General features: G+C 37.3%; 3 protein-coding genes and 1 long non-coding RNA gene across 6 annotated transcripts; 3 read left to right on the top strand and 1 right to left on the bottom strand.

The window, feature by feature from the left end:
- Positions 1 to 486: 486 nt before the first annotated feature.
- On the top strand, positions 487 to 2,989 carry LOC115625365 (E3 ubiquitin-protein ligase BRE1A). Its single transcript, XM_030520402.1, has 4 exons — positions 487 to 601; positions 698 to 1,031; positions 1,088 to 1,255; positions 2,195 to 2,989. The coding sequence occupies exons 2-4, from the start codon at positions 818 to 820 to the stop codon at positions 2,647 to 2,649; spliced, it is 837 nt and encodes a 278-aa protein (XP_030376262.1). The 5' UTR covers positions 487 to 601; positions 698 to 817; the 3' UTR covers positions 2,650 to 2,989.
- Positions 2,990 to 4,316: 1,327 nt separating this feature from the next.
- On the top strand, positions 4,317 to 5,543 carry LOC115625502. Its single transcript, XM_030520563.1, has 4 exons — positions 4,317 to 4,797; positions 4,850 to 4,953; positions 5,004 to 5,107; positions 5,182 to 5,543. Exons 1-4 carry the CDS (start codon positions 4,574 to 4,576, stop codon positions 5,437 to 5,439), a joined length of 690 nt encoding a protein of 229 aa, XP_030376423.1. The 5' UTR covers positions 4,317 to 4,573; the 3' UTR covers positions 5,440 to 5,543.
- Positions 5,544 to 10,031: 4,488 nt separating this feature from the next.
- LOC115625302 (facilitated trehalose transporter Tret1-2 homolog) lies at positions 10,032 to 24,632 on the top strand. 2 transcript variants are annotated; one of them, XM_030520321.1, is made up of 6 exons: positions 10,032 to 10,143; positions 19,455 to 19,569; positions 19,639 to 19,806; positions 20,639 to 20,824; positions 22,057 to 22,301; positions 23,376 to 24,632. In XM_030520321.1, exons 1-6 carry the CDS (start codon positions 10,117 to 10,119, stop codon positions 24,147 to 24,149), a joined length of 1,515 nt encoding a protein of 504 aa, XP_030376181.1. In that variant the 5' UTR covers positions 10,032 to 10,116; the 3' UTR covers positions 24,150 to 24,632. The 2 variants fall into 2 exon arrangements, with proteins under 2 accessions (XP_030376181.1, XP_030376180.1); XM_030520320.1 differs by lacking the exon at positions 10,032 to 10,143 and adding an exon at positions 18,091 to 18,838.
- On the bottom strand, positions 18,532 to 19,740 carry LOC115625303. 2 transcript variants are annotated; one of them, XR_003995521.1, is made up of 3 exons: positions 19,423 to 19,740; positions 18,969 to 19,355; positions 18,532 to 18,637 (listed from the first exon to the last, which is right to left on the bottom strand). It is a non-coding gene; the product is annotated as an uncharacterized LOC115625303 (long non-coding RNA). The 2 variants fall into 2 exon arrangements; XR_003995520.1 differs by lacking the exon at positions 18,532 to 18,637 and having other exon boundaries at positions 18,935 to 19,355.
- Positions 24,633 to 27,721: the final 3,089 nt, after the last annotated feature.

Genomic DNA, 27,721 nt, shown 5'->3' with positions numbered 1-27,721 from the left:
AACTATCCTTTTTCGCATGTGTACATTTGCAGAACAAAGTAGAGGCAAAGCAGCAACAAGAACAACACCTACCGGCAGAGCTTGGGCAGAGTTTACTTTTATGGCTATAACATTCTTTACAATTTACCTATCATGATAAAACTTAACATGATGGCAAAAAGACCCTAACTGGATGCAATTGTCAAACTTAAGTAAATATTTCCACGAATTATGCGAGTTATGGAAAACCACTAATAGCGTAGGAGTGCATGGAGAAGGGCCTGCAAAAGAAAAAATGCGTGCATTGGTCACAGCTCTAGGTGTCTTTTCATACACATGTATTTACTTTGTGGGGTCTGCCACACCTCTTTCTGCCTGTTATATTTTTCACTTTGCACAAACCAATATATACTTTGAAGATTTCATGTACAGAGATTTTTCAAAAATTGATAGTCCGATACCATCGATAAGTACGGACTTTGTGGAGTTCCAGCTCTAGTTAGAGATTCCATACATATCACAATTGCTTTACCGCAAAAAAGTTTGTGTGTTTTTTCAATTGTGTGCATAGTGTCAGGAAGAATACATTTTTATTGGATAATTGCCCTTTATAATGTCGTTGGTAAGTGCGAATGGCAGGAAGTTTTGCAGTGCACATTTCAATTAGCATAGTCGCCTATGCCTGAATCTACAACTCACTAACTTGTACAATTCTCAGATGAAGCAAACCAGCTACTTTTGAATTGCCCGACCACTTGGCTGGTTCCATTATAAAATAAGCGTAAACGGAAGCTGTAAACGGTCAGCAAGGATTAGCAGCTAAAGCAGCACGAGGCTGATGCCTAACACTACGTCCACTGGTACATCCATCGACCTATCTGCAGATTTCACGTCTATCTCGGATTTGGACATGAACAATACATCTGCTTCGACTAGTGCCAGTGGCCAGTCGCTAAATCTTGATACGACGGACACTTTACCAGCGCAGGCTGCAGATGTAACTGGGGATATTACCTTTGATGACTCGAGTATAGATGCAGAGATCGAACTTAGTATGTACTGCCGCTTGTTTATTCTACTGTCAACTAAAAAAAATCGTTTTTTACAGTACATCGCTACTGTGAAAATATAGAAAGGAATTTGTCGAGCATAGGTCTAGGTCCTCCCAGAATGTCTGCATCAAGTGTTCATCGTCTTAGTAGCGACAACAACGACGACGTCATTGTATCAGCATCCACACCCGTGCGTATTCGGGTGAATACTCGTGCTGCATTAAGTAAGTAAAAAGAAAAGTTTAAACTTAATTTATTTGCCTACTGAGCTGCCTAAAATGAAACCCTGTAATTTAATATGTATTATGTAATTTTTATTTTTAATATTAATTACATTTTGTAAATTAAAACAAGAAAAGAATGCTTAATAGTTCTTAAATACTCTGGGTACACAAAAAAAAACATTGTAAATATAATTTAAATTCAATTTTTATACCCTAATGGTAAAAGATAAAAAGTATACTAGTTTAGTGCGAATGTACATACATACATATGTAACATATGTAACACACAGAAAGAGATGTGGCAGACTCAAAACGTATGTATGTATGTACATATGTTCTCGATCAGCCTGATAAGACGAGTCGATATAGCAAGGATGTCAGAAGGAGCAAGAGCTAAAATAACCGAACTTGGTACCTAAGTTTCCAAAAGTCCTAGTCAGATTAAGTTTATGTTTTTTTACTTATGCTTCGCTTTTAATGATTTTCCATAATTCCTTGGAATTATTTACTAATGCGACAATTACATTTAGTGCCTTTCTACCATCATGTTAAGTTTCATCATGATGGGTCAGTTGTTAAAAAGTTATAGCCATGAATGTAATCTTAGCCCAAGCTCTGCCTGTACCCTAAAGATACCAATGATATATTAGATTTATACTAAGGGAAAATTTTGCAAGTAGAAGTAAGAATTTCCTATGCCATAAAGTATAACCCCTTAATATATACACATAAGTACATACATAAAAAAATGAAGAGTCGAGGCTTAATACGAATTTGAATAAACTAAACTAAATAAACTAAACTTAGACCGAGTATTCCTATTCATCGGTCTAAGCATCAATATTTTTGTAAATTTTATTTTCCCGATTTTGGTTGATTAAAGTTAAAGATTTAAGCAGCTCAACATTTGATGTATATTATAACAATTATTAATTTCAGGAGAACCCGTAGACTTTATTGACTTGTCGGATCATGAGTTTCGCGCTCCCGCCTTTTATCTGCCAACCAATGATGTTATAGACCTTTGCACACCTGAGGGACCAACCTTGCAAAGTAACCGCGCAACACCTGATATATCGATTATACCCCCGAATCCATACCGTCGTAGACGTATAAATACCACTGTGGAAAACTCTTCTACGCAGCAGGGAATATGTATTATTAATGAAGAGGAAAGTGGTTCATCACCAAAGCGCTCTCGCGATGAAAGTGATGACGGCTCTTATAAGTGTCCGGTATGCTTGGAGTCAGTAAGGCAGCGCGAACCCATAACAACCAAGTGCGGGCATGTTTTCTGTAATTCCTGTATACAAGCCGCTTTGCGAACCACGCACAAGTGCCCTTTGTGCAACAAGAAGATGACCGCTCGCCAAATTTCCCGTATTTATATTTAATGGAAGTCAGGAATGTTCTACACATATTTTTTTTTGTTTATTTCCTTACATATTATCGTTTACTCATTTATGTTCTCATTTGCATTAATTTTTGATTTCTAAAATGTAAGTTATGCTGTGGAGTTTTGATCAATCTTTATTTTATATTTGCGATTACATTGTCATATACATGATAAGTTATGATAAGTTATTATATATTACCTATCAATGTATTAATGCTAAAGACTGTTAAAGTTATAAAAATATTTCAAAGAATGCTACTTTTGTAAACGCCCTGTTCATGGTATCGCCAGCATCGAAGATTTATGCGCTGACCAGGTAAAAGAAAACTGTTGCAAATATATTCATAAGTACAAAAATTAAACAAATAATTTTGTTATTTATAGAGTCCAAACAAAACAGCACTGCTCGCTTGTAATACTAATTTTAAGAAAATACACAAGGGAAAATGATAAAATGTTAATCCATGTTAGTCGCGAATGCAATGCACTCTTTGCCGCATTTAAAAAAAGAAGGGGACTTTAATTTCCAAATTCCACAGTCCCCTAGACTAACGCGTGCCCATCTAAACCATTATTGACAAGGAAGATGGTGTAGCCATGTATGTTCGCCTGTTTAAATAAAGCTTGCTTTCCGGAAACGAGGTGACCTTGAGCGATCAAGCTGGTTATTTTGTGTGCTTAATTCCATAAGCTACACATGTTAACTTTTTTGTATTCCTGTACCCTAAGGGTAAAAGGGTATACTAGTTTTGTACTACTAGTTTTGTACAAACTTGCTATTCATATTCTCCTAAGCCCGAGAAAAATCAAGTTTTTATACTCTGCACATGAAATGTACAAGAGTATATTAGGTTTGTGGGAGCTGAAAATGTAACAGGCAGAAGGAGGAAGTATATATATTCTTGTTCAGCATGACGAGACGAGTCGATCTAGCCCTGTCTGTCTGTCCGTCTGTAAGTATGAACACCTGGATCTCAGAGACTGTAAGAGGTAGAGACACCAAACTTTGCACAAAGATACGTTATGTGTGTACGCTGTTTGTTTTATTTTTTTGATTCCTCCCACTTCCCCCCTATGGGGGTTTTCCCGATTTTTCATTCGTATAATCGGTTATATCTCGGAGACTATAAGACCTAGGCACACCAAATTTTAGTCCAAGATGCCTTGTGTGAACAGAAAATGTTTATTTTGAAATTTCCCTCCCTCCCCCCTCTTCCCCACAATTAGTGATCTTTCATAACTCCCGTAATTCGATTCGAACTCGAATTTTGCCAATACCCCCAGTTAGAGGTTATGTGTCCGTATGCCAAGTTTCATAATGATAGGCCGATTTAACAGGAAGTTATAGCCATATGTGTATATATGTTGTTACTGCTTTGCAAAGGCACACGAGACATACCCAAACACACACATACACGCATAATTATTCTACACATATGTATGTACAGAGCATTTCAAAGTCCGTACTCCCTATTTTAGCTTCTCTACTTGTTAATAATTATTTTTTAATATCTTTCTTTTTGGTGGGTGTGGGCTCCAAAATTCCTTTCTTGTTAAAGTTTACAATTTATTCAGTTAGAGCAAACATATCGTCAGAGCTGCTATGCTTTACATTTCTACAGACCAGATGAACATGTATTCAACTAGAGAAGATTGCTTTTAAGCATACAAGTGGATGAACAAACAGTTAAATTTGGATTGATAAGGAAGGTATATATGTATATACATTTATTTATATACTTTCTATTGTATTGAATTGAGAAGGGCAAGTTTCCAATGCAGAAACTATTCAATGAAACGTAAGCGACTTGAAACTAAAATACAAAGTATATTTACGAATATAGGCTTATTTGCCGACAATATACATACTATATGTATATACCAACGAATAAAGTATCGAAATTTATAATTAATGCCCGAAAATGGAGTCCCGTAGCCGCACCACGATAATTGCCGTGAATCAACCTGAAGAAGACTTGTCCCACGAGCGGTTTCGACCCATATACCCACAGCTGCTGCCAATACGTGATGTAAGACTGCAAGTAGATGAGAATGGCTTCACGACTCCCGAGAGAGCAGCTCTTCGTAACACTTGGCGGTTTGTTGAACCATTTCAGCGGCGTTTCGGGAAGCAGTCCTTTTATGCGTGAGTGCGAAGAGCCAATAAATTGTTACTTGGTTAATAACGACCCCTTCAGTTTTATGACCGCTCGGGAAATGGTAATTGAAACTTTTCGCTTCGATAGAACGATTGATGTGTCCCGTCTGCATTGTCATGCAATTTGGATGATGAGAACATTGAGTAAGCTAATAAGAAATTTTATGGATCTTCTATTGCATTCGGAATTTTAGATAAATTGGTAAATGTAATCGAGTCAGTTACTGAATTTCGTACAGCCTTAGAGGAGTGCATTCCCGCCCATTTGAAGTGTGGAGTGGATTCAAATTATATGAGGGTGATATACATATAATGTTTATCTACATATATACCTAAATATATGTATGTTTGTATATTATTTCTTTTCGACAGATGCTTACAGACGTTATTAAGGATTATTTGGTAGAGTGCCCAGAGCTTTGTAACAACGTCTCGCCAACACTAAACAGAGCACTGGATCATCTTTTCGAACTTATTAGCAACTCTATGCATGCGGGGCATATGCGCAAGAAAACGTTATCTTCCATGTATCTAGCAGTGCAACAATCTGAGACCCAAGTTAGTGATTCAAATAGACCATCGGCTACCCAAAAAGCAGCTTCAATTAATCCTGAAGCGACATCTTTGTAGTTCCGAAAATTGTGTATTTTTCTCTCTCTAAATAATGCGGTGATTTAAAATGATATTTTTGTTAAGACTAATAAACTACTAAATTTAAGTGAATTAACCACAAACTCTTCAAGACAACAGGTTCATTCACTTGATAATTGTGGTGTAACATACATACTCGTATATACATACATACATACTTGTACATACACATGTACATAGTTCATTCTTACTTACACTAACTAAATATGTACATAGTTACTTATAAGGTGAGTGCAGGGGCGTACCAAGGGGGAGAGAGGAGGGGCCATTCCTACAAAAAAAATTTCCATATAAAATAGACCACACGTTCATTATTATGACGAACTATTTTGCCTTAAAATGGAACTGAGTGAAATTTGTTGAAGTTTTGTCATTGATCATATGCATAAATTATTTTTTAAATGCATCGTGCAGTATTTAATCAAAATTTTAATGTTTTGGCTCCCCCCTTTTGTAAAAGCTGCGTACGCCCTTGGGTGAGTACCAAAGTTCATAATCTTGCACGCAGATAATACATACATATGTCAAGACCGACCAGATTAGACAATTCTATTATAATATTCCCGATTTGAAATACCGTGAAGAATATTTATAAAAACTTAAAAAATGAAAAAAAAAAAAATCACCAAAAGTAACATTTTAAAATTTTTTTGGGCGATTATACCCAAAGAAAGCACGTTTTAGGTCGATCGGTTGAAAAATGTGGATTATTCAAACAAATTTTGGAGCTCGAATTTTTAAAAATCCTTTCTTAGGGCACATCTACACTATAATAGGACACTTGAGCCCAAATTTCAGCTTCCTAGCTTTTACTGTTTGGGCTGTGGGCTGTTGACGCGGTTTCCTGGTTTGCGGGAGCTGCAAGTGTAACAGGCACACCTCACAAAGTATATATATTCTTGATCAGCATGACGAGACCAGTCGATCTAGCCCTGTCTGTCTGTCTGTATGAACACCTGGGTCTCAGACACTATAAGAAATAGAGACACCAAAATTTGCACAAAGATGCGTTATGTGTGTATTCTATACGAGTTTGTTTTATTTTTTTGATTTTCCCCCCACTTCCCCCCTATGGTGGTTTTCCGTATTTCCCATTCGTATAATCGCCTATATCTCGGAGACTATAAGACCTAAAAACACCAAATTTTAGTCCAAGATGCCTTTTGTGAATACGCAGAAAATGTGTATAATTTTGTATAATTATAATTTCCCAACCTCCTCCCTCTCCCCCACAACTCGTAACTCCCGTAATTCTTGGAATTTCTAACTCAAATTTGTCAGTTAGTCATTATGCGTCCGTATGCCAAGTTTCACTATGATAGACCGATTTAACAAGAAGTTATAGCCATAAATATATTTGCTGCTCCAGCGCTGCCCGCGGCTGTTGTTGATGCTGGTGCTTTGGTTGACTGCAAACATGCTCACACAGACACGAATAGACGCACATAGACATTCATACACTCACATAGACGCAATTCCTATGTAAATGTGCAATTATGCATCCTTTACGTGAGTTCGAATACCGAGAGTGGTAAAATCGACATTTTTTTTAAATTTTCTTAATATTTTTTTAAATTTCTATAATTATTCTAAACATATGTACAGAGTATTTCAAAATCGGGACACCCGACGTTAGCTTTTTTACTTGTTTAACTTACGTAAAGGGTGTATAACAGCACATTTACATAAAACTTGTGTCTATGCGAGTCTATGTGAGTATGTATATGCGTGTCTGTGTCTGCGCTTAGCTGCGCAGAGCAGCAACAACACCAACAGCTGCCGGCAGAGCTTGGACAGAGATTATATTTATGGCTATAACTTTCTTCATAATTGACCTATGGTGATGAAACTTGCCATACAGCCACATAATCACTATATGGTATTTGCCAAATCTGAGTACAAAATTACGGGAGTTGTGGAAAAAACGCGAATTGCGGTGGAGTGTATCAGAACAAATAACGAACATGAGCTTCATAGGGCTTAATGGAACCTAGATACCGAGTTTGGTTATTGTAAATATTATTGGCTCTTGTACTGGCTGAGATCTTTACGATCATACAGATGGACGGACAGACGGGCCTCTTCTAAAAAAATGATGACCAATGCTGCTACTTATGGTGGAAAGCTACAGAGAAATCCACATACTATAAATCGATGGAATATACTCCATGCCAATGCCTCGTATGTGCGCTGAGATCTACCACAAACATCATCTGCTCGAAATCCTTTAGGAGCGCAGGGAGGCGGTAAACAAGCTAAATGCCGAGAAAACGGCTTACATCTACTGAACTCCGACTCACCGGGCGTTGAGGGCAACGACAGACAATCTGGCAAAGAAAAGATCAGAGTTACACCAGGCACACAAACAACTTACTCACCTCAACGACAACTACAGCTGCTGGAAGAGATTACATTTATGGCTATAACTTCCCTTGAAATTGGCCTATCACAATAAAACTTCACATACGGACACATAAGCATCAACCGGAATTGCAGACATGTGGCTAAAGTCATGGTAATGAAGAATATATTTACTTTATGGAGTCTGCCAAGCTTTCTTTTGCCTTTTACATTTTTATACCCTGTACCCGTAGGGTAAAAAGGGTATATTAGGTTTGTGCAAAGTATGTAACATGCAGAAGGAAGCATCTCCGACCCCATAAAGTATATATATTCTGAATTAGCATGACGAGAGAAATCGATCTAGACATGTCCGTCCGTCCGTCCGTCTGGATGAACGCGAGGATCTCAGAAACTATAAAAGCTAGAATAACCAAAGTTGGCATCCAGATTCTCCTAGGTCCGAGAAAGGACGAGTTTATTTTATTTTTTGGAATTTTCCCCCCCTTCCCCCGCTACAGAATTTCGTCAATAGCGTCCACATTTCAAATGCTACCTAAACCAAACTTTACACACATAATTTATATATAGACAATTGTCTACTGTTGTTTAAAATTTTATTCAATTCGGTCAATTGTAAGAAAAGTTATTAGCGAAACAAATTCTCGCCAGTACAACCTCCCCAAACTGCAGCAACAAGTTCGCTCTTCTTCTTCCTCTTTTTGCTGCTGCTATGGGCGCATATAACTCAGTGACGGAAGTTTACCTGGGTACAGGGTATTACACTGTCGGGCTTGCTCGACTGTAGCGTTCTCTCTTGTTAAATTTGCACCATCCTAATATACTTCGACATTTCAGTTACAGAATATAAAAATAAAATAAAAACAAGAATGGAATGCTAGAGTCGGGCGGACTCATGATCTTGTCCTGTCTGGGGCTTAGGATAACCAATATACATATCTAGTTTGGTTATTGTAGCTCTTGTACTTCCTGAGATAAACATGACTAAATCTATATATAATGTACATATACATATGTGTTATATACATATGCAATAAAGTATTATACCCTTTTGCCCTTTGGATATAGCGTACAATAAGTAACATACCTAAACGTGCATAGGCTTCTCTCACTGGATAAGGCGACAAAATAGCTCTGTTCACCAAACTGATCACCAAAACCTGGCATTTCTAAGGACCAACTTGAGTCTATGTGAGGCTGGCGTGTTGCCATTTCAGCCTTTTTCTGGAGAGATCTGTCCTTTTAGCCTCTCTGGGCTGACACTCCCCGTCGACCAACTTTTGTCCGCCTAAGGGGAGTAGGGATAAAGGGATACTTAAATAATTAGTACGATCGTATGTTTTAGAAAAAGTGACTGCCTAAGAGAGGTGCCCGGATAAAACAGATGTCCTTTAAGAGCATTTTCACTGTACATATACATATAGATATATATTCACAATTAGCATGACGAAAGAAATCGACTGAGAGACGTCCGTCCATCTGTCTGCATGAACGCATGGGGTTCGAAAACGGCTGAATTAAACAAAATCAAAATTGTGATTAAAAATTGCACGATGCGTTTAAATAATAATTTATGCATATGATCAATAAAAAACTTCAACAAATCCAACTCAGTTTCATTTTTAGGCGAATTAGTGCACCATATTACGACTTCATATTGCGAAAATTTGTATAGGGGGTAGGGGGCAATGGCCCACTGCCTCTTGCGTACGCCCTAGTATATGCACATATGTATGTACATAAGTACGTGTATAAGAGTAAATTCTTCAAAAATCTAGACTAATTAATCATATGCTTGATTCGCTAGGTACATCCATATCACAAAATACCATTAGTATTCTAAATGCATCCCATTTTTATTACATTGAAATGTTAGCTACAAATCGAAGCAAAAACGACGTACACTGCCGTGAACCACTATGTCGAACCGCTATTTACTTTTTTAGCGGGTAACATCCCTGGTCTGCTTCGCTGCTAGCGTCGCGTCGCGCTGCAACGTCGTCGTCGTTGCTGCCGATTAGTGATATCAGCCGGGCGGCCGTACTACTGGCGTTTAATTTGTAAGCGTTTGTTTCCTTTAAGAAACTCAGTTTTGTTCTGACGCTCAGCGCTCGTCCATCTACACGTTTTGGCAGTAAATCGCTATTTGAAAATCATTTAAATACCTGTTCGTATGTACAATGTGCGCCTACTAAGAAAAAATTAGTATTTTTTAACATTTATTTTAAAGGAAAGCAAATATTCCAGTCATTAAAGTGAATTATTTGGTGTCTGTGTTTTATTCAAATTATTGATATGGTTGCAACCGAAGTCTATCAGAAGGTGAGCCTGTGTGGAAAATAAAAAACAAGAAGTTTTTAAAACAATGACGTTATGGTTCACATCGTTATACTCACATTGAGTAGTAATTCTTTGAATACCATATAATATGCCATTATATGTATTTATAAAATTAAATTATAGATATTTTTTGTAAACTTAAATGCAGTTGCTCTTGAGAATAAATTTATTCGATACTACTGCTTTTTATGATTAACATCTGTTATACGGATAATTCTTTTCTTAAATATCTACCTTCATACATTCATACGCCTAAATATGTAATATTTATGGCAGCACAGAAAAACTGTTAAGTTATCAAATATATTTGATTTATTGTAAAATCATGTACCCTATTTACCCGTATAGTTACGCATTCACAAATACCCAAACATGTACTTATAGCTGATTAGGTTTAGAGGCACTTGGCCCAAAATTGCCTTATCAACAGCCCCTGGACTATAAATAAAAAAACCTTGCTGGAGTTTGGCTAACATCAGTGTGCCGAGTGATCGAGTTGACTTTTAATTGACTCCTTCTATGCTTCAATGATTCTATCTTTATATATCGCTCTATTGTTTTTACTGACCTATCTATTATCTTAATAATTTTCTTACCTGAAAGGGAATGCAGCTTTAATGTTCTTTTGTTGTTGTCGACATTTGTTACAGTCACATACTACTCTTTAGACTTATCGGAATTTCTTTTCGTAAACAAGCTGCTCTTATGTTTTATCACACAAATTAATATGAACATATACTATAGCTATACCCAGATATATGTATATACATATAAAAATAAGTTGTGCTAGTCGAGTGCGAATTGCATGTACATATTTGCTGTTACTTATGCTACGCGGCCCATTGGATACTTAATCACAATCATACATACATACAATGTATGAATTTATATGTAATCTCATTTTGAGTGTATATTCCGGATGTTAACACAGTAAACGCATTCAGTAAAAAGTGCATAAAGTTTTTAGTGTTACACAGCCAGTTTGGGTGAATGTAAGTTTTAATCTTCACATTTTCTAAATGTGCGTCTTCTCTTCATTACCCCGATTTATTGTGCAAATACGTGCCAGTTGTCACATACGTGAAATGGGTCTTGGACTAGGATGTGTCATGCACTCGAATTGCGAAGGACAGCTGGGCCACCCATGTCCAGATTAAGCAGAGCTTTATTTTTCACTTAAAATTTTTGCCTTAAAAAATATTTTGTTATGTAAAAAGTTTCCTTAACTTTTTCTATTATAATAAAAGAAAGTTCTTTGAATAATTCGTTAAAAACGAAAAAATTAAAATTAAGTAACAAACATAATTGTATACAAGCTAATAAAATTGAACTGACGTACTGATTGGTGATCAACACATACTATAGTCCAAAATGAAAATCATAGAATGCATGAATACCAAAATCTATGGTATTTATTATGAGGAATACAGGAATTTAATAATCATCGGAATGTAATACTAGACACATAACTAATAATAATAATAATAACAAGTAAAAAAGCTAAAGTCGGGTGTCCCGACTTTGAAATACTCTGTACATATGTTTACAATAATTATAGAAAATACAAAAATTAAGAAAATAAAAAAAAAAATTTGATCGATTTTACCTCTCTCGGTATTCGAACTCACGTAAAGGGTGTATAATTGCACATTTACATAGCAATTGCGTCTGTGTGAGTGTATGTATGCCTATGCGCATCTATTCGTGTCTGTGTAAGCATTTTCGCAGTCAACCAAACAGCAACATCAACAACAGCCGCGGGCAGCGCTTGAGCAGCGCTGCAGCAGCGCTGCATCAGCAAATATATTTATGGCTATAACTTCTTGTTAAATCGGTCTATCATAATGAAATTTGGCATACGGACACATAATAACCAACTGGGGGTATTTCCAAAATTTTAGTTCGAAATTCCAAGAATTACGGGAGTTACGATTTGCGGGGTAGAGGGGGGAGGGAGGGGAATTCCAAAATATAAATTTTCTGCGTATTCACATAAGGCATCTGGGACTAAAATTTGGTGTTCCTAGGTCTTATAGTCTCCGAGATATAGGCGATTATACGAATGGAAAATCGGGAAAAAACCCATAGGGGGGAAGTGGGGGGGAAAATCAAAAAAATAAAACAAACTCGTATAGAATACACACATAACGCATCTTTGTGCAAAATTTGGTGTCTCTATCTCTTATAGTCCCTGAGATCCAGGTGTTCATACGGACGGACAGACGGACAGACAGACACACAGGGCTAGATCGACTCGTCTCGTCATGCTGATCAAGAATATATATACTTTGTGGGGTCTGCCACGCCTCCTTCTGCCTGTTACATTTTTCAGCTCCCGCAAACCTAATATACTCTTGTACATTTCATGTACAGAGTATAAAAATGGTTTCCATTTAAAATTTACTTTTACAACAGGTGCTTATTAAAGGGTGGGTAAAAATATTGTTCGAAAATGTTAAACACTTATACGTATACGCGCACATGAAATGTCAAATGCTGTTGTTAACAGCGTGTACAGCATATACAGCAACCGAAATAGCACAGGCATCAACCACAGAAAATGTTTGTAGTTTAACAGAAACTGTTTTTTGGGGCATTTAAATAATTCGTGCTCATTGAAATAAAAAATATAAAACTGCACACACAAAGTGTAATCTGAACGATGCACATACATACATATGTACTTATAAATAACTAGAAACTAGCCACAGGCATATACATACATACATACATTGATGTGTATAAAAACGTATAAGTGTGTATACATATACATATCTATGTGTATGCGGCAATAGCGATAGCATTTTAATTGATTTTATGCCAAAGAAGATGCCGCACGAAGAGGAAATTATGGCCAGGGCGCGTAAAATTAAAAGCGATATTGAGTACTGCCGCCTAAGAAGACTGTTGAAATAAATTTCCCGGTGACCTTAGCTATTGGAAGGGACAGGGACAAAGCAACAGGTAAGCCGCACCGCGAAACGGACAAGCCCTCTAAAACGCTCGTACAGGAACGAACGAGCGCGTGGACTGCACAGTGGGTTGGTTTATATCTTAATGTTTAATTTCCATACATACCATTCATTTTATTTATCTGTTTGTACAATTCTAATTCTGTTTTTATACGGTTTTGATTTAACACAGTTTGAAAATTAAAAATGTTATACTTGTATATGGTTACACGACTTTATTCCACTTAGCACGATTTATTTTGCATATGATCAATGTCTTTTTACACGGCTTTTTTAGGAACCAATCTACCGTGTAAAAGCAGAAATAGATTTGCCTCGACATATAAGAGATGTTCAGCAATAAGCTCGTGTCTGGTAACAGGGAGAAGTCTCTGGGAAAATCTGCATCCCAATAGCTATATTAAGCTATAGTTGTCATAAGGTCCACATACAGATCGTCCTGACAATGCGTCATTAATATTGCACTGTAGTAATACAATACACCTAATTCTGTTTCTACCAGGCCCTTTTTACATGATTTGGATATAACACGGTTTGAAAATTAAAAATTTCATATATATTTCTCTAGATAGAAGGAACCAATCACCTATTTTTGCACATGTTCAATGACTTTTTTTACACGGTCGTTTCTGGAACCAATCTGTGGTGTCCTTTGAAAGTAAAAGAGGAAGAGCAGGGTCATGCAAAAGTTATACACCAACATACTAGTATGTACTTGTATTAAAAATCTCTTCGATCAAAACAATCAAAATTTTCGTGATGAGCCACTGTGGCGTCGCGCCAAGAGAAGCACAAGCACATTACGATGGCGGCTTCGGCGACGCTGAGACGTTTCGACAAGTAAACAACGCGCGGACAGAGACAGTGAAAACTAATTAGCATGTGATGGGGTTGATGCGCGCCTCTTTTGCTGGGTGGGTGTGTTTCGCGCTGCGAGAGAAGTCTATCAGTTGGACTTTTTGTTGCTTCTCTTGTTGTTGTTGTTGCGCTTGAACTATTTTTGCTATTCGCGAACGGCGTGCAGTGGCGACAGGTTTCTTTGGTATGCACTTGACGTTATTTTATAATTACACATTCTGCTGTTATTAACATTTTAATCGGTAATTTGAATACCAATAAGGATTAGAATTTCCCTCATTGCTCTCTGCTTACGTTGATTGCTGTGCATTCTAATTCTTATTACGAGCACATTGTTTGCTTGACATCTTTTTTGTATTTATGTGCAATAATATATGTATAGTATATACATACATATATGTAAGTATACATATGTGGAATGTAAACAAATATGTACATATAGTATACATATACATATGTATATGTACGTAGGCAATGGCTTTTCCTTTTGTTTCATTTTCCTATGTTATCTGACGTATTTGGCTGCCGTTGGCGCTGCCGTCAGTTTGCATTTTTGGCAAATGCGACGCAGTTTCCGTATACTTTTATACGCCGCATTTAGCATTTCTGAGTAGAAGTCGACAAGCTTTTCTGGGTAAGATGATAAGTTAAACTCGCAACAAAGATTTATACCCAAAGGTTAAAAGAGTCCTAGTATTCATGCAACATACAAGGATGCGTCGCTTGGTCAGTACAACGATCGGAGTTATTAGAAGTATGAGTGTATATATTCTTGATGAGATAAGTTGAGGGTCAACTCTGTGCTGCATACAAAGCTTGAAGAAACGCCACATGAACTGATTATGCAAGTATGTACTCGTATTTACTGGGGTAAAAGAAACGAGGTCCTTCTAAATTAATGCTGTTTCGAAAGAACTAATTCTGTTTAGTTACTATAAGATCCATACAAGTAGTATAGATGTCAGATGGGGAAACAAATTGAAGAACTTAGGAAGAATTTGAAGAATTTCATTTTCAATATTCACAATGATAGAGAGTCGATCTTAAAAACCTAGTGCCCCTCCTACGCGTGCCTGTGTGTCTGAACTGTTCTGGTCCAAAGCAGAAACATAAACACGATCTGCTGGCGAAGCATGGGCAGAGATAACACTTGTGTCAAAAACTTCGTTTAAGGCTGTGCTATTACGATGATATGAGGATTCATAAACGCTTACCGTATGTAATTGGCAAATTAAAGTACATAAATTGATTCAAATAATTTTGGGAATTATAATTATTAATTATCCTAGTGGGGAATGGAAGCGTGTATTAGGAAAAAAACATAATACATATTGTCCTTCTCCGACATAGATGAGATTCTTGCAATTATACAGATAGGCAGAAAGAGGGGACACCGCTATATCGACCCGTCTTGTCATACTGAATATATACTTTGTGGAGTATTAGGATATGAAAACATCGAAAGATCTTTCGATACAAAGGAGATCTCAGAAATTAACTTTACCCACTAAATGTCTTACCTTGACAAGATTTTCGGAATCCTAAAGTAGGAAAGGGTCTACTCGACTTTTTTGTGGTACAAGGGAGATTTTATTTAAAGCTTCCGGCTTACTGTGGCATTTAAAGCCGGAATTTGAAGCTAATATGCAAGTAAAGCCTACTCGTTCGTAACCAGGCACTTTTAAAACATAAAACAAGAAAGGAATGCTAAAGTCAAGAGGGCTCAACTCTTAAAAAAAAGTTTTTAAATTAATTTTAAAAAGTATATTAATTTAATTATTTAATTAAATTAAATACAAGGTGCGTTCCAAAGTAAACAGGACTTTTTGAATCTAGCGCCCCCTGGTGGCGCTATCTATATGTCGACTGGTGCGTTAGAATCTGCTATCTTTATCGATTGTCCAGTGAGAATTTCATGACACTTCGTATCGATTGGAAGTGAAGTTATTGCGTTTTAAGTGTCAGTATGTTTGTGTTATCGGTGCAAAAATGAGCTTCGAACAAAGAGCCAACATTAAATTTTGTTTTAAAATTAGTAAAACTTTTACCGAAATTATAATTATTAATTTTACTATTGATGGAACAAGTTTAAGGAGATGATTGCCTATCCCGTAGCAGAGTGCACGAGTGGTTTCAACGTTTTCAAAGTCGTGAGGACATAAATGACGATCAACATGTGGACCAATCAAAATTCGTGATCACCGAAAATTCGAAACTGTGCGTGAATTCATCAAAAATCAGCCGAAATCATCATTGAAATTGATGGAAATGGAATTGAACATCTCCAAAACATCGATTTATCGCATTTAGACCGAACATTTGGGTTTACGAAAGGTGTGTGCACGGTTTGTTCCGCACAAATTGACTGACGACCAAAAATTGCTCAGACGATCGACGCTTGTGACCGATTATTTGACCAAAAATCACATTTTAACCATTAACCACTCGCCGTATTCACCTGATATGGCACCGTGCTACTTCTACCTTTTCGGAAAAATGCATTTGCCCATGAAAGGAAAGCGTTATGCAGACGGAGAGGCCATTCCAAATGCTTGCACCGGCATACTGGCGGCCAACGATCTAAAACACTCGTTCAACATGCTTTTGGAACGTGCAAAAAGCTATATTGAAGCAGAAGGAGACTAATTTGAATAAAATAAATTGATTTTGCCGAAAATACCATTTGTTCTGTTTTTTTTTTAAAGTCCTGTTTACTTTGGAATACACCTTGTACACATTTTTCAATCCATATATACAAAAGTGGAGACATGTTCATGTACAGTTTCAACAGCTTACATTTACATCAAAATCGTGTCTCTGTGTGTTTATATGCGTGTATGTATGCAGCACAAAGTTTAACCAAAGCAAACAACAACAACAGATGCAGGCAGAGCTGCAAGCATTTATGGCTATACCTTTCTTCAGAATTGAACTATCAAGATAAAACTTAGCATACGGGCAGATAACCACAAGCTGGGTGTAATTGCCATGAATGTAATTGAGTTGGAATTTCCAAGAATTATGGGAGTTATGGAAAAAAACACGAATTGGGGAGAGTGGGGAGGTATATCAGAATAAAAACAACTTGACGTGGCTTGGGCTTAGGGGCACCTGGATATCAAGTTTGGTAATTCTAGCTCTTGTACCTTCTGAGATCCTTGCGCTCATACAGACGAACAGACAGATGGACAAACAAACGGACGGACACACAGACAGACGGACATGGCTATATCGACTTGGCTTGTCACCCTGATCAAGAATATATATATTATTTGTGGGGTCTTTCACGCCTCCTTCTGTCTGTTACATACATTCGCACAAAACTAATATAGCGTTTTACCCTTTGGGTACAGACCTTAAAAATGCAGTTGGTTTTAAAAAAATATGGGATTAGTTTGAAACTGTATTCAGAACACGTACGGGCATAATATTCGAAAATATTATTTAATACAAATAATTAAAAAACAGGATAGGATAGCTGGAGTGGGGCGGACCCAACTCTTAAATACCCTGCGAAAGCAGCAACAGCCAAAACAGCTGCAGGCAGCTATGGAAAAAACCTAACAGTGGGATAGTGGGTGGAAGGGGGAATGAACGAGCTGTGGTTATGTGTTTTGCTCAGAAAATGTAAAATTCTACGACTAGAGCAAGCATGAAGTATGGAAGAATTGTATAGATTGCCTTTTAATAGGTGCGCCTCGACAGAATTTGTAATTTTCGACACTAAAGTATAGAAATATATATCGGCTCGCAATAGTTGTGCCTTGATCTATCACATTGCGTTACTTCATTGTCGCTGAATCATCGTGGGATTAAGACAGCCTTGATTTGATCGCTTGAGAAAAAGTGTATGAATCTTCATGGAGAATATTAAAAATAACGATTGAGATATTTTCATAGATGAACCACTATTTATTCAACGGTACATACGATTAAATATAATTTCTTAAGAATTGGCACAGATTTATGATTATCTTTTGTTCATACACAAAATGCTGCAATGCTGCACTTTAAAAACTATCTGATATTTTTCCAAAACGTTTTTACATTTTAAGCAACATATTATTATTATTTGGATAATTTGACAAGAAGCGCTATTTTTGTTAGACATTGTGAGGGCCAAAGCTATTTAAATTTTTAAAGCGGTTTTAAATCTAATCATAAGAACTCTGACTATATATTTCAGTAGATAGGCAGACAAATCCTTTTAAATGGTTCAACTCATTAATTGCTTATTACCAACCAAAATGGATTAGACAAAGTGTGACGTAAAAAGCGAAAACATTTTACAAACAACTCGAGTATTCCGCGGATGCCTAAAGAAAAAGGCGAAAGCCAAAAGAGCGACCAAAATAAAAGCACAAATAAAAATAGAAGACTTTTGTTAAAGCGAAATGAAAAGATATAGAACCAAAATCGAGGAGAAAATAGATTTAAGATTTTTAGAAGAGTTTTGCGATTTAGTCGACTTTAGTGAATCGCGGCGATCACACGTCCAAAACATTGTCTGGTTGTATCGCCAACCAAAATCGGCGCATGGCAGATATACATAGTTGTTTTGTTGTTGGTTGAAGATAATTAATGAGGCGGTCCAAGAACAGAAGCAGAAGAAGAAGGCGTGTGCTCGTTCAATTAAGAAATATTTACTGTAAAAAATAAGCCATAAAACCATTATTAACTTGCTTATATAAAAAACACAAAAACAAAACCATCATATACATAGTGCGACAAACACAGTGCTTATATAATAGCTAAGGGTAAAGGGTCAAGTGCGGCTCTGCACAAGCCCTGAAGGATACGCAATGGACTCGGAAAAAGTAGTTCGCGCCATGGCGCGGTGGTGGCAGGTAAATAAACATTACAATGGGGTAGATGTGGCTATAGTCAGCAAATAGGGAGGCTCGCCCGCCTTTTAAAAATAAATGCACGCCCACAATCATAAATAATTTGCAATATACATATTACATTTTCATTTACATTTTTGCTTCGACTTGTTCTTCCTAAATGCTCTCAGTCCGGCGGAGGCGTGCAACGTGTCCCAAATTTTGGTTATTTTTGCTTGGCATTTGCGTGCGTCTCGCAGCAGCGTCAGAGTGCTATAAAAAGTCTTTAGCATTGCCCAAACGGCAAAGAGCAGTTTGCATATAATTCCGCATGTTGCAGATATAAAAGTCAAAATTAGCGTAAGAGACGAACTGAGGACCATGAGCAGCATTTTTCTGTCGTTGCTATAGCTGTTTTGGCACGATTTGTGGAATCGATTTAATTTGCTTCGCTCGGCGCCAAGACATTCGCCAACAGGGGAGGGATAGGGCGTTCTGGTGGGGTTGTCGTCACACAGTCAACTGGTAGCACGTGTTGCTGCTATAGTTCAGAGTATAAAATAGACTCGTGGTAGGGAGGAAGTAAACATTCGATCAATGGCACTTACATCATTGGACATCCGCCTCTCTCACCCCGCAGACCGTTAGCCAAGAGGATGCCGATCCCACTGCACGCAATCCAATGCTCTACGATCCACTGCAAGATGGTGTTGTTAAGACATCCAAGACGCGTCAATATCTGGCTGCTTTTATTGGTAAGTAGTCGCCCTTTGCGTTTCAATCACTGAATTTTTGGAACAATCCTCTCTTTCTGCCTTTCTCAGTTTGCTTGGGGGCTGTAGCTGCCGGAACAGCTTTGGCCTGGACTAGCCCTGTCCTGCCTCAGATCAGTGCACCTAGTAATGGCAATACCACAACGGCTAACAGCACTGTTGCGAATGGCACTACAACCACACCATCTGATGTGGGCCTACAACTTACACCGGAACAGCGTAAGTAATTTATCAGTTGAGTGCAGCTTATCAGCCCCAGTGCAGGGGGATTAGGGCACTAACTTGGGCATTCTTGCTTTAATAACCATGCACGATTGCTTCTGTATACCCTGTGCACTAAGCATAAATGGGTATAAACGTGAAACGTATGCAACAGCCTGAACAGTCTTTCCTTCCGTAATCCAGATAGCCTAACGTGGCATCCATTCGTAAACCAAGTTTTTTACAAACCATATACAGCTATAGGACCGATGGGTAAAAAATCACTCTTATTAGAATATGAATATGAATTAGTACCAACAACTTTTTTATTTATGGCAAAAAAATGTTTATATGCTTAAAATACTTCACCATAATCTAAGGTTTCATCGAAATTGTTGCATAATATGATATTGTAATGATTGCCACAACAAAGTTTATTTAAGTAGAATGACTGTGTCGGACATAGCGGCTGGGATTACAAGAGTTATATCTCTAGTTATTTTTAAATATTTTTTTTATCTAGTACATACGTAAATTTGTGATCAGCCTGAGTAGTTTTCTCGGTCTGTCTATGTAAACGGAATTATCTCGGAAAGGAAAATGGTATAAATGTATATATATAATGTGCAGATTGTTCTGTTCCCGAGGCTTGTATAACTCTTTTAAAGAGTAAGGGTGCGTGAAGGTCAAGCATTCCACTTGATTTCAGTTGGCCATATTTCTTCGAACTAATCTGTTACCGACTTTGCCGACAGACACTTTACTGCAATTGATCAATTATAGTAGTAGGTAAAAATATTTGGACAATATATTATAAACAGTTTTTTAAGAATTACTTGTACTTTTTCAGAGACCTGGGTGAGCTCGTTGCTGGCCATTGGCGCCTTCTTTGGTGCGTTGCCCACAGGCTACATCGCAGATGCAATTGGACGACGCTACACTGCACTAGCCATGGATATACCGTTTGTTTTGGCCTGGTTATCGATAATATTCGCAAAGTCGGCTGGATGGCTTTACTTCGGACGTTTGTTGATAGGTAAATTGGTTCAACGAAAAAATGTAACATTTTTGCTCAACATCAGTTTTACAGTTACGTTGATTGATTAGTTTTTAGTTTTACAGTTTGAAAGACTGTATTTAGGAACTGCGTTATATTTAGTGACTAATATCAACCCACAAATCACTTGAAATTACTCGTAATATTTAGAAAATATAGGAATACACATATTAAATTGGAAATAAATAAATACATACAAGCATATTCAATGCATACATACATAAGTGGAGAAAAATGTTTATGTACAGATTTATCAGCATTTATTTATAATACATCAAAATCGTGTTATGTGCGTGTATGTGTGCATTACGGAATTAAGGCAAAACAGCAGAGATTACATTTATCCTTTCAAATTTACCTATCATTGATGAATCTTCTCATACGGACACATAATCACTGACTGCAGGTACTATTTGACAAATTTGAGTCAAAAATTCCAAGAATTACGGGAGTTATGGAAAATTATTAATTGCGGGGGAGGGAGGGATGGATGGATGAAAATTATGAAATACACATTCTCTATAACGGGAAAGTGGGAGGTGTATCAAAACAATAAAACAAGCTCGTTTAGCGTACACACATAGGGCATCTGTGTATAAAATTGGTGTCTCTATCTTTTATGGTCACTGAGATCCAGGTGGTCATATGGACGAACAGACGGACGAACAGACTAAGCTAAATTGACTTGTCTTGTCAGGCTGATCAAGAATATATACACTTTGTGGGGTCTGCCATACCTCCTTCTGCCTGTTACATTTTTTGCCACCCTACTTGTAATATACTCTTGTACGTCTCATGTACAGAGTATACAAATAAAAAGAGAATAGATAAAGCGATGTTGCGCTGTCATAGATATAATATGATTTAGACAGTACCATTATATGAAAACAGTTTGTCCACAAATATATTGGATGTGAATTGTTTTATTTGACGCTTTGGCCCTGACTACCAAACGGAGAATAAATATAAAATGTTTTATACTGAAATATTTGATAATCCATAAATGAAACCATAGATCCGCGGCTTATGATAGATTCAATTAAGTCGAAGATAGTTCATGTAGGCTGCTCTGAGCTTACTCAATATATGTGATCTTTTCCAGCCAGATGAATAATAATTAGGGCTGTTCTTGTATCGTCACATAACACACACTTATTCAGGTATGTTTATATTCCAAGTTTAAAGTATGTTTTGTTTACCCTTTAACACAGGCATCTCAACTGGTAGCTTTTGTGTGGTGGCACCCATGTATATTTCGGAAATTGCAGAGACGAGTATACGCGGTACTTTGGGAACTCTATTTCAGTTACTGCTGACTTTTGGCATTCTCCTCGTCTACCTGATTGGTTCAGTGGTATCGTGGAAAACTTTGAGCGTCCTGTGCCTATTTGTTCCCATTGCATTGTTTATCGGCATGCTAATATTGCCCGAGACACCAGTCTACTTGCTGAAGAAGGTGGGTTTACTTACTCTTTTGTTAATGAGCATTGTGGCGATGTGTTTGGGTGTGGGAGGGCTGAGCAGTGAAGACGATTTAAAATATGTTATAAAATGTGTTCATATAAATATCTAGATTTACCAAAGCTTGTTTGTCCTGATCTAAAATTGTAATCCGAAGATGAAAGTCGCTCACTATAGAGAAAATCTGTAAAGTTTTTGCATTCATTTGTTTTCGATTATTTGTTTAAAAGCGCAGACTAGTAGTGCAGAGTTCAATGTTTCCGGTTGCAAAAAAAACTCACTACATCAAATTTTCGAAATTTGCCAAACATTACTTTCGTCAAAAAAAAAAACAAGTTCTTTCTTTAAACAAACAATCGTGAGTGTTACCTCAGAATACTCATTTTTTTTCCGTAGGTGATTGGACACTTATTTACATTATTATGTAGCTCTTAATTAATACAACTTAAATATTTTTCGATAAAAAATTAATCAATTGCTTTAAAATATTAGTTGACAAACCTAACATAAGATGGTATGTTTTTTTAGGACAATACTACTTAAGTTACTATTAGAAAAGTGACTTCTTAAAAAATCCTTTAAAAGTGGATTTGAAATTGGATTGGCATTTTATTGAAGAAGATTACAAGTCAATGAGAAACGACATGTAGTGTTGATAAATAATTTGAAAAGCAACTTAATGGATAAATAATAATAATAAACGTAAAATAATCTAGCTATTTTGTATACATATTATTTGGGTATAATTAGCCAAAAACGGCTCAAAGGCCTCTATACTCTGTACCGGCTGCAGTGCTCCCATTACTTGTAAGATAAACTTTGTTGCCTACTTGTACGAGTATATGAAATAGTGTACTGGTTTTGGTGCTCCCTCAGAATATAGTGATACATTAAACAAATTTCAAATTTAGTTAAGTGTTTAGACTTCCGTATAATCTTTACTTTTTCTTCTCGACCAGGATTTACGAGTATATGTGCCTATATTATATCCCATATTATATTAGAAATTTTGTCTGCATTGAAATATTATAATAAACTGTATTTAAATTTAATCTATCTTTTCTTGCAGGGTCGCCGCGCAGACGCTGCTCTTTCACTGAAGTGGCTTTGGGGTCGTTTCTGTGATTCACGCTCCGCCATTCAAGTCATACAAAACGATCTGGACCAGGCAGGCACCGATGCCTCGTTTCTTGACTTGTTCAGCAACCGTGCAGCGCGCAATGGTCTCATCATCTCTATGCTGCTGATGTTTTTCCAGCAATTCTCCGGTATCAATGCTGTTATCTTCTACACTGTGCCCATCTTCAAGTCTGCCGGCAGCACGCTCAATCCCTCCATATGCTCAATTATTGTGGGAGCCGTGCAGGTCATCATGACCCTAACGGCTTCATTGCTGATTGAACGCGCCGGTAGAAAGATATTGCTCCTCTTCAGCAGTACTGTTATGACCATTTGCCTGGCTATCCTGGGCGCATACTTCGACATGAAAGACAGTGGTAAGGATGTGTCCGCTATTGGCTGGCTCCCGCTTCTGTGCGTGGTTCTATTCATGATCACCTTCTCGGTGGGCTACGGACCCATACCATGGTTGATGATGGGCGAGCTGTTTCTCCCCGATGTTAAAGCAACGGCCGTCGCGTTAACTGTGATGTCCAACTGGTTCTGCGTGTTTGTGGTGACAAAGTGTTTTGGCTCCATGATCGCCGCCTGGGGATCGGATATGACGTTCTGGTTCTTCGCCGCCTGCATGGCTATTGCCACACTCTATGTGGCCACTATGGTACTGGAGACGAAAGGCAAGAGCTCTCAGCAAATTCAAATGTGGTTAAATGGCAGCATGTGAGGAACCGAGTGTTTACAGAAGCTAAAGCCACGTACTTGGACTCATTAATGTAAATAGGGAGCATAGAATGTAATGGCAATGCGGAAGTGTTACGTATACGCCACGTATGTACAAGTAACTCATACGCTAGTTTTGTGCAATCTTTTATCAAATTGCTTGATTTGACTCGAACGCTAAGTGAATGTATGTATGTAATTCAATTAATTAGTAAGTGCACAGCCATTTGAATAATTGCCGATCTTCAGCGGTAGATAAGTTAAAAGTGGCAATCGTGAATTGCTTATACAAACACAGGCATACAAATACACTCTTCTAGTTTATCGTAGCTGTTGGATTTTTTGTTGCCGTAGCCAATTTCGCTTTTGTAGTATTTCGATATGTTAAGTTGTAGCCATAAAGAAATGCGTATATTGATAATAAATAGCTAAATTGTATGTATGTATATATATAAAAAAATAATAAATATAACACAACACACACACATGTACATTTGTCTCTGTGTGCCTTATGTGCGCCTGGCAAATTTCCACTTTAAGCTGCTGCGACCCCGACGCCATAGATAACCCCTTAGAACTGGCGTCTGTTGGGCGTGGGGCTGTGATAGCCGTTACGCCCCTTTAATTTGTGTAATTGTAAATGATTGCGCTTATCAGCACGCGCTCAGACAAGAGGTTGTCACAACAAACAATCATACGAGGCACGGGAGCCAGCCAGCCAGCCAGCCAGCCAGACCTACACACAGCTCTAGCCCTAATCAAGCAGATGAAAAGAGTTTGGATTGGAAAGGTGATTGATAAAATGATAATGCTATAAAAACGACATGCAGGAGTGGACCTTAAGAACCATTTTTTTGTCATTTTGTTGTTTGTCTTTTGACCTTTAATGCTAGAAATCCCCGCTTCTTTTTCATTCTTTTGACCTCTTAATGCCCGGGTATATGGTAAAAGGGTATCTGAGCTAGTAACATATAGAAGGAGGCGAGACAGACCACATGGAGTATATGTATGTAATCTAAATTATGATGATGAAATGAGTCTGCCTGTATGAGCGCACGGATATCGGGAAGTATACTATAGAATAACCACAAGAAACTTTTTTCCGATCCATCCACCGTACTCTCCCCCTATTACTGTTTTTTAGAACTCTCCTATTTATTGCACTTTGTGTATCACATTTATCAATTACAGTTGTTCTTGTTGCTGCTTTGCCTCAATTCTCTACTGCACACTCAGACACAATCCCGATGAAAATTTACGCTTTTGAAACTCTACATAATAAATGTCCCTACGTACTTATTATATATTTTTTCTTTTTCAGTTTTATTTTTATTTTACTAGGCTTTTTATAATGCAATGCTTGTTCTAAGTAAAATATTATGTGTGGGGGTACAGGGTATTTAAGAGTTGAGCCCGCTTGAGAATTGTTGCGCACACTGTCCATAAATTAGTGTTGGCTGCATGAATCCATTCTCGTGACCCGTCATTTAGTTTTGTTTTCCAAAATTTACTTCAAAAAGCAAAAGTGTTAAATTTTTTGAACAGTATTACAAAATAAGTCGAATAACAAGAAAGGAGTGGGCTCAACTCTGAAGTACCCTGTATAACCCCCCACAAAAAAAAATATACATTTTTTTAAATTAATTAATTAATTATTTAAATAAGCAAATAAAATTAAATAAAAACTGTTCAATACATACAGCATACTCGTACATAGGTGGAAAAATATGTTAATGTACAATGTCAACAGCATAATTTACATCGGAATCGTGTCTGTGCATGTTTATGTGTGTGTACTCGTATGTATATGTCACCAATTGGGAACAGGGTATAACAAGTCCCATAAAAGGCACCTGCTTGTTGTTAGATGCACACAAACTTCCCCGTTCAAATTATTATTACATACATATGTATGTACAACCATGCAGTTTTTATGCTGACTGAGCAACTAGGAGGGACTTATATATTCACAATACAAATGTACATCTACGCATATTAATAATCGAACGAATTGATATTGGTTTGATTGTATGTTATACGCAGAAAGCCCTTGGAAATCTGGGTGAAAGTTAATTTATTAATACTTTTATTAATTTGTAGAAGTTAAATGCATATATATTTCTTATGATAGTGTGAGTAGGGGACCGGTGGACCCCCTCGATGCCTTTTAATTCCTTTTTTCACAGAGAATGGATATCGTAATAGAAATAAACGACGCATTCGCACTTCTCCACACCTCACAGCAAGCAGTTACGTTTCCTGCTGGCCATCGATTCGCATTGGCTCCAATGTCAAGGTCGATACGCGTACCAAACGCCAATTAAAATCTTGCCAGCATACATACATACATACATGCCTTCATATGTGCATACGCACATCAGAACATACAATTACATACATATGTACATACGATGTTGTTGTTGCTGTCCCACGTTCAATTGCAAACAAAACAAGATAGAACGCTACAGTCGAGCAAGCCCGACAGTAAAATAGCCTGTACTCTCCACAAAAAGGAAAAATTTAAAAAAAATTAAATTATTAAAAAAAATGAATGAATGAATTAATTAAAATAATTAATTAAATTAAATTAGAATACATGTTTATGTTCAGTTTAAACAGCATACATTTACATCACGTACCTATGCGTGTTTATATGCGTGTATGTATGCAGCACAAAGTTAAACCAAAGCAGCAACAACAACAACAGCTGCGGGCAGCGCTGCCGACAGAGGCAGCGCATGAGCAGCGATTTTACTTATGGCTATAACTTTCTTCAGAATTGACCTATCATGATGAAATTTGGCACACGGACACATTAGTACTAACTGGATGTACCTACCAAAATTGATTTTTAAATTCCGAGAATTACGGAAGTTATAAGAAAAAATACGAATTGCGGGGGAGTGGGGGGGTGTATCAGAAAAAATAAACAAACTCGTTCTGCCTAGGGCTTATAGGAACCTTGATACCAATTTTGGTTATCCTAGCTCTTGTACTTACTGAGATCCTTGCGCTCATACAGACAGACGGACAGACGGACAGACGGTCAGACGGACAGACGGACATGGCTATATCGACTCGTCTTCTCATCCTGATCAAGAATATATATACTTTGTGGGGTCTGCCACGCCTCCTTCTGTGTGTTACATACATGCGCACAAAACTAGTATAGCCTTTCACCCTTTGGGTACAGGCTATAAAAAAACGGCAGCTTGCGAGCGGTTGTATGCAAACATTTAATTGCATTTTACTGCAATTGTTGTTGTCAGTCAACGCCTCCGCCTGTGTCTGTGCCTGCGTCAGCATTGATGTCGTTGGCGGAAATTTGCGGAAGCGACACACATACATACATATGTATGTAACTGGTTGTTGTTGTTATCTTATGGTTTGGTCGTACAAGTATAGTTGAGGGAGGACAAGCATTTTAAAAGTGAAAATGTTGATTGAGTGTTTGTCAAAAAAGTTGATATGTTTTTAGTTGTTCAATAGAAAGAGCCCCAAGTAAACTAGCTTGTAAATATTTGATATTACTTGTATATATGATTATATGATATTTGATCACCTATTGCCTTGGAG

This window comes from Scaptodrosophila lebanonensis, unplaced genomic scaffold (genome assembly GCF_003285725.1).
Source record: "Scaptodrosophila lebanonensis strain 11010-0011.00,11010-0021.00 unplaced genomic scaffold, SlebRS2 tig00000072-arrow-pilon, whole genome shotgun sequence".
In the NCBI taxonomy this organism is placed as follows: Eukaryota; Metazoa; Arthropoda; class Insecta; order Diptera; family Drosophilidae; genus Scaptodrosophila; species Scaptodrosophila lebanonensis.
This window is presented reverse-complemented; position numbering and strand designations above follow the sequence as displayed.

Excerpts from the sequence above, each read along its gene's own strand:
- LOC115625502 (XM_030520563.1), top strand. The coding sequence starts at position 4,574 with ATGGAGTCCCGTAGCCGCACCACGATAATTGCCGTGAATCAACCTGAA. Across the intron at positions 4,798-4,849 it reads GGGAAGCAGTCCTTTTATGC|TTTTATGACCGCTCGGGAAA; the intron begins GTGAGTGCGAAG and ends CGACCCCTTCAG. Across the intron at positions 4,954-5,003 it reads TTGGATGATGAGAACATTGA|ATAAATTGGTAAATGTAATC; the intron begins GTAAGCTAATAA and ends TCGGAATTTTAG.
- LOC115625365 (XM_030520402.1), top strand. The coding sequence starts at position 818 with ATGCCTAACACTACGTCCACTGGTACATCCATCGACCTATCTGCAGAT. Across the intron at positions 1,032-1,087 it reads AGATGCAGAGATCGAACTTA|TACATCGCTACTGTGAAAAT; the intron begins GTATGTACTGCC and ends CGTTTTTTACAG. Across the intron at positions 1,256-2,194 it reads GAATACTCGTGCTGCATTAA|GAGAACCCGTAGACTTTATT; the intron begins GTAAGTAAAAAG and ends TATTAATTTCAG.
- LOC115625302 (XM_030520320.1), top strand. The coding sequence starts at position 18,794 with ATGGACTCGGAAAAAGTAGTTCGCGCCATGGCGCGGTGGTGGCAG. Across the intron at positions 19,807-20,638 it reads ACAACTTACACCGGAACAGC|AGACCTGGGTGAGCTCGTTG; the intron begins GTAAGTAATTTA and ends GTACTTTTTCAG. Across the intron at positions 22,302-23,375 it reads CAGTCTACTTGCTGAAGAAG|GGTCGCCGCGCAGACGCTGC; the intron begins GTGGGTTTACTT and ends CTTTTCTTGCAG.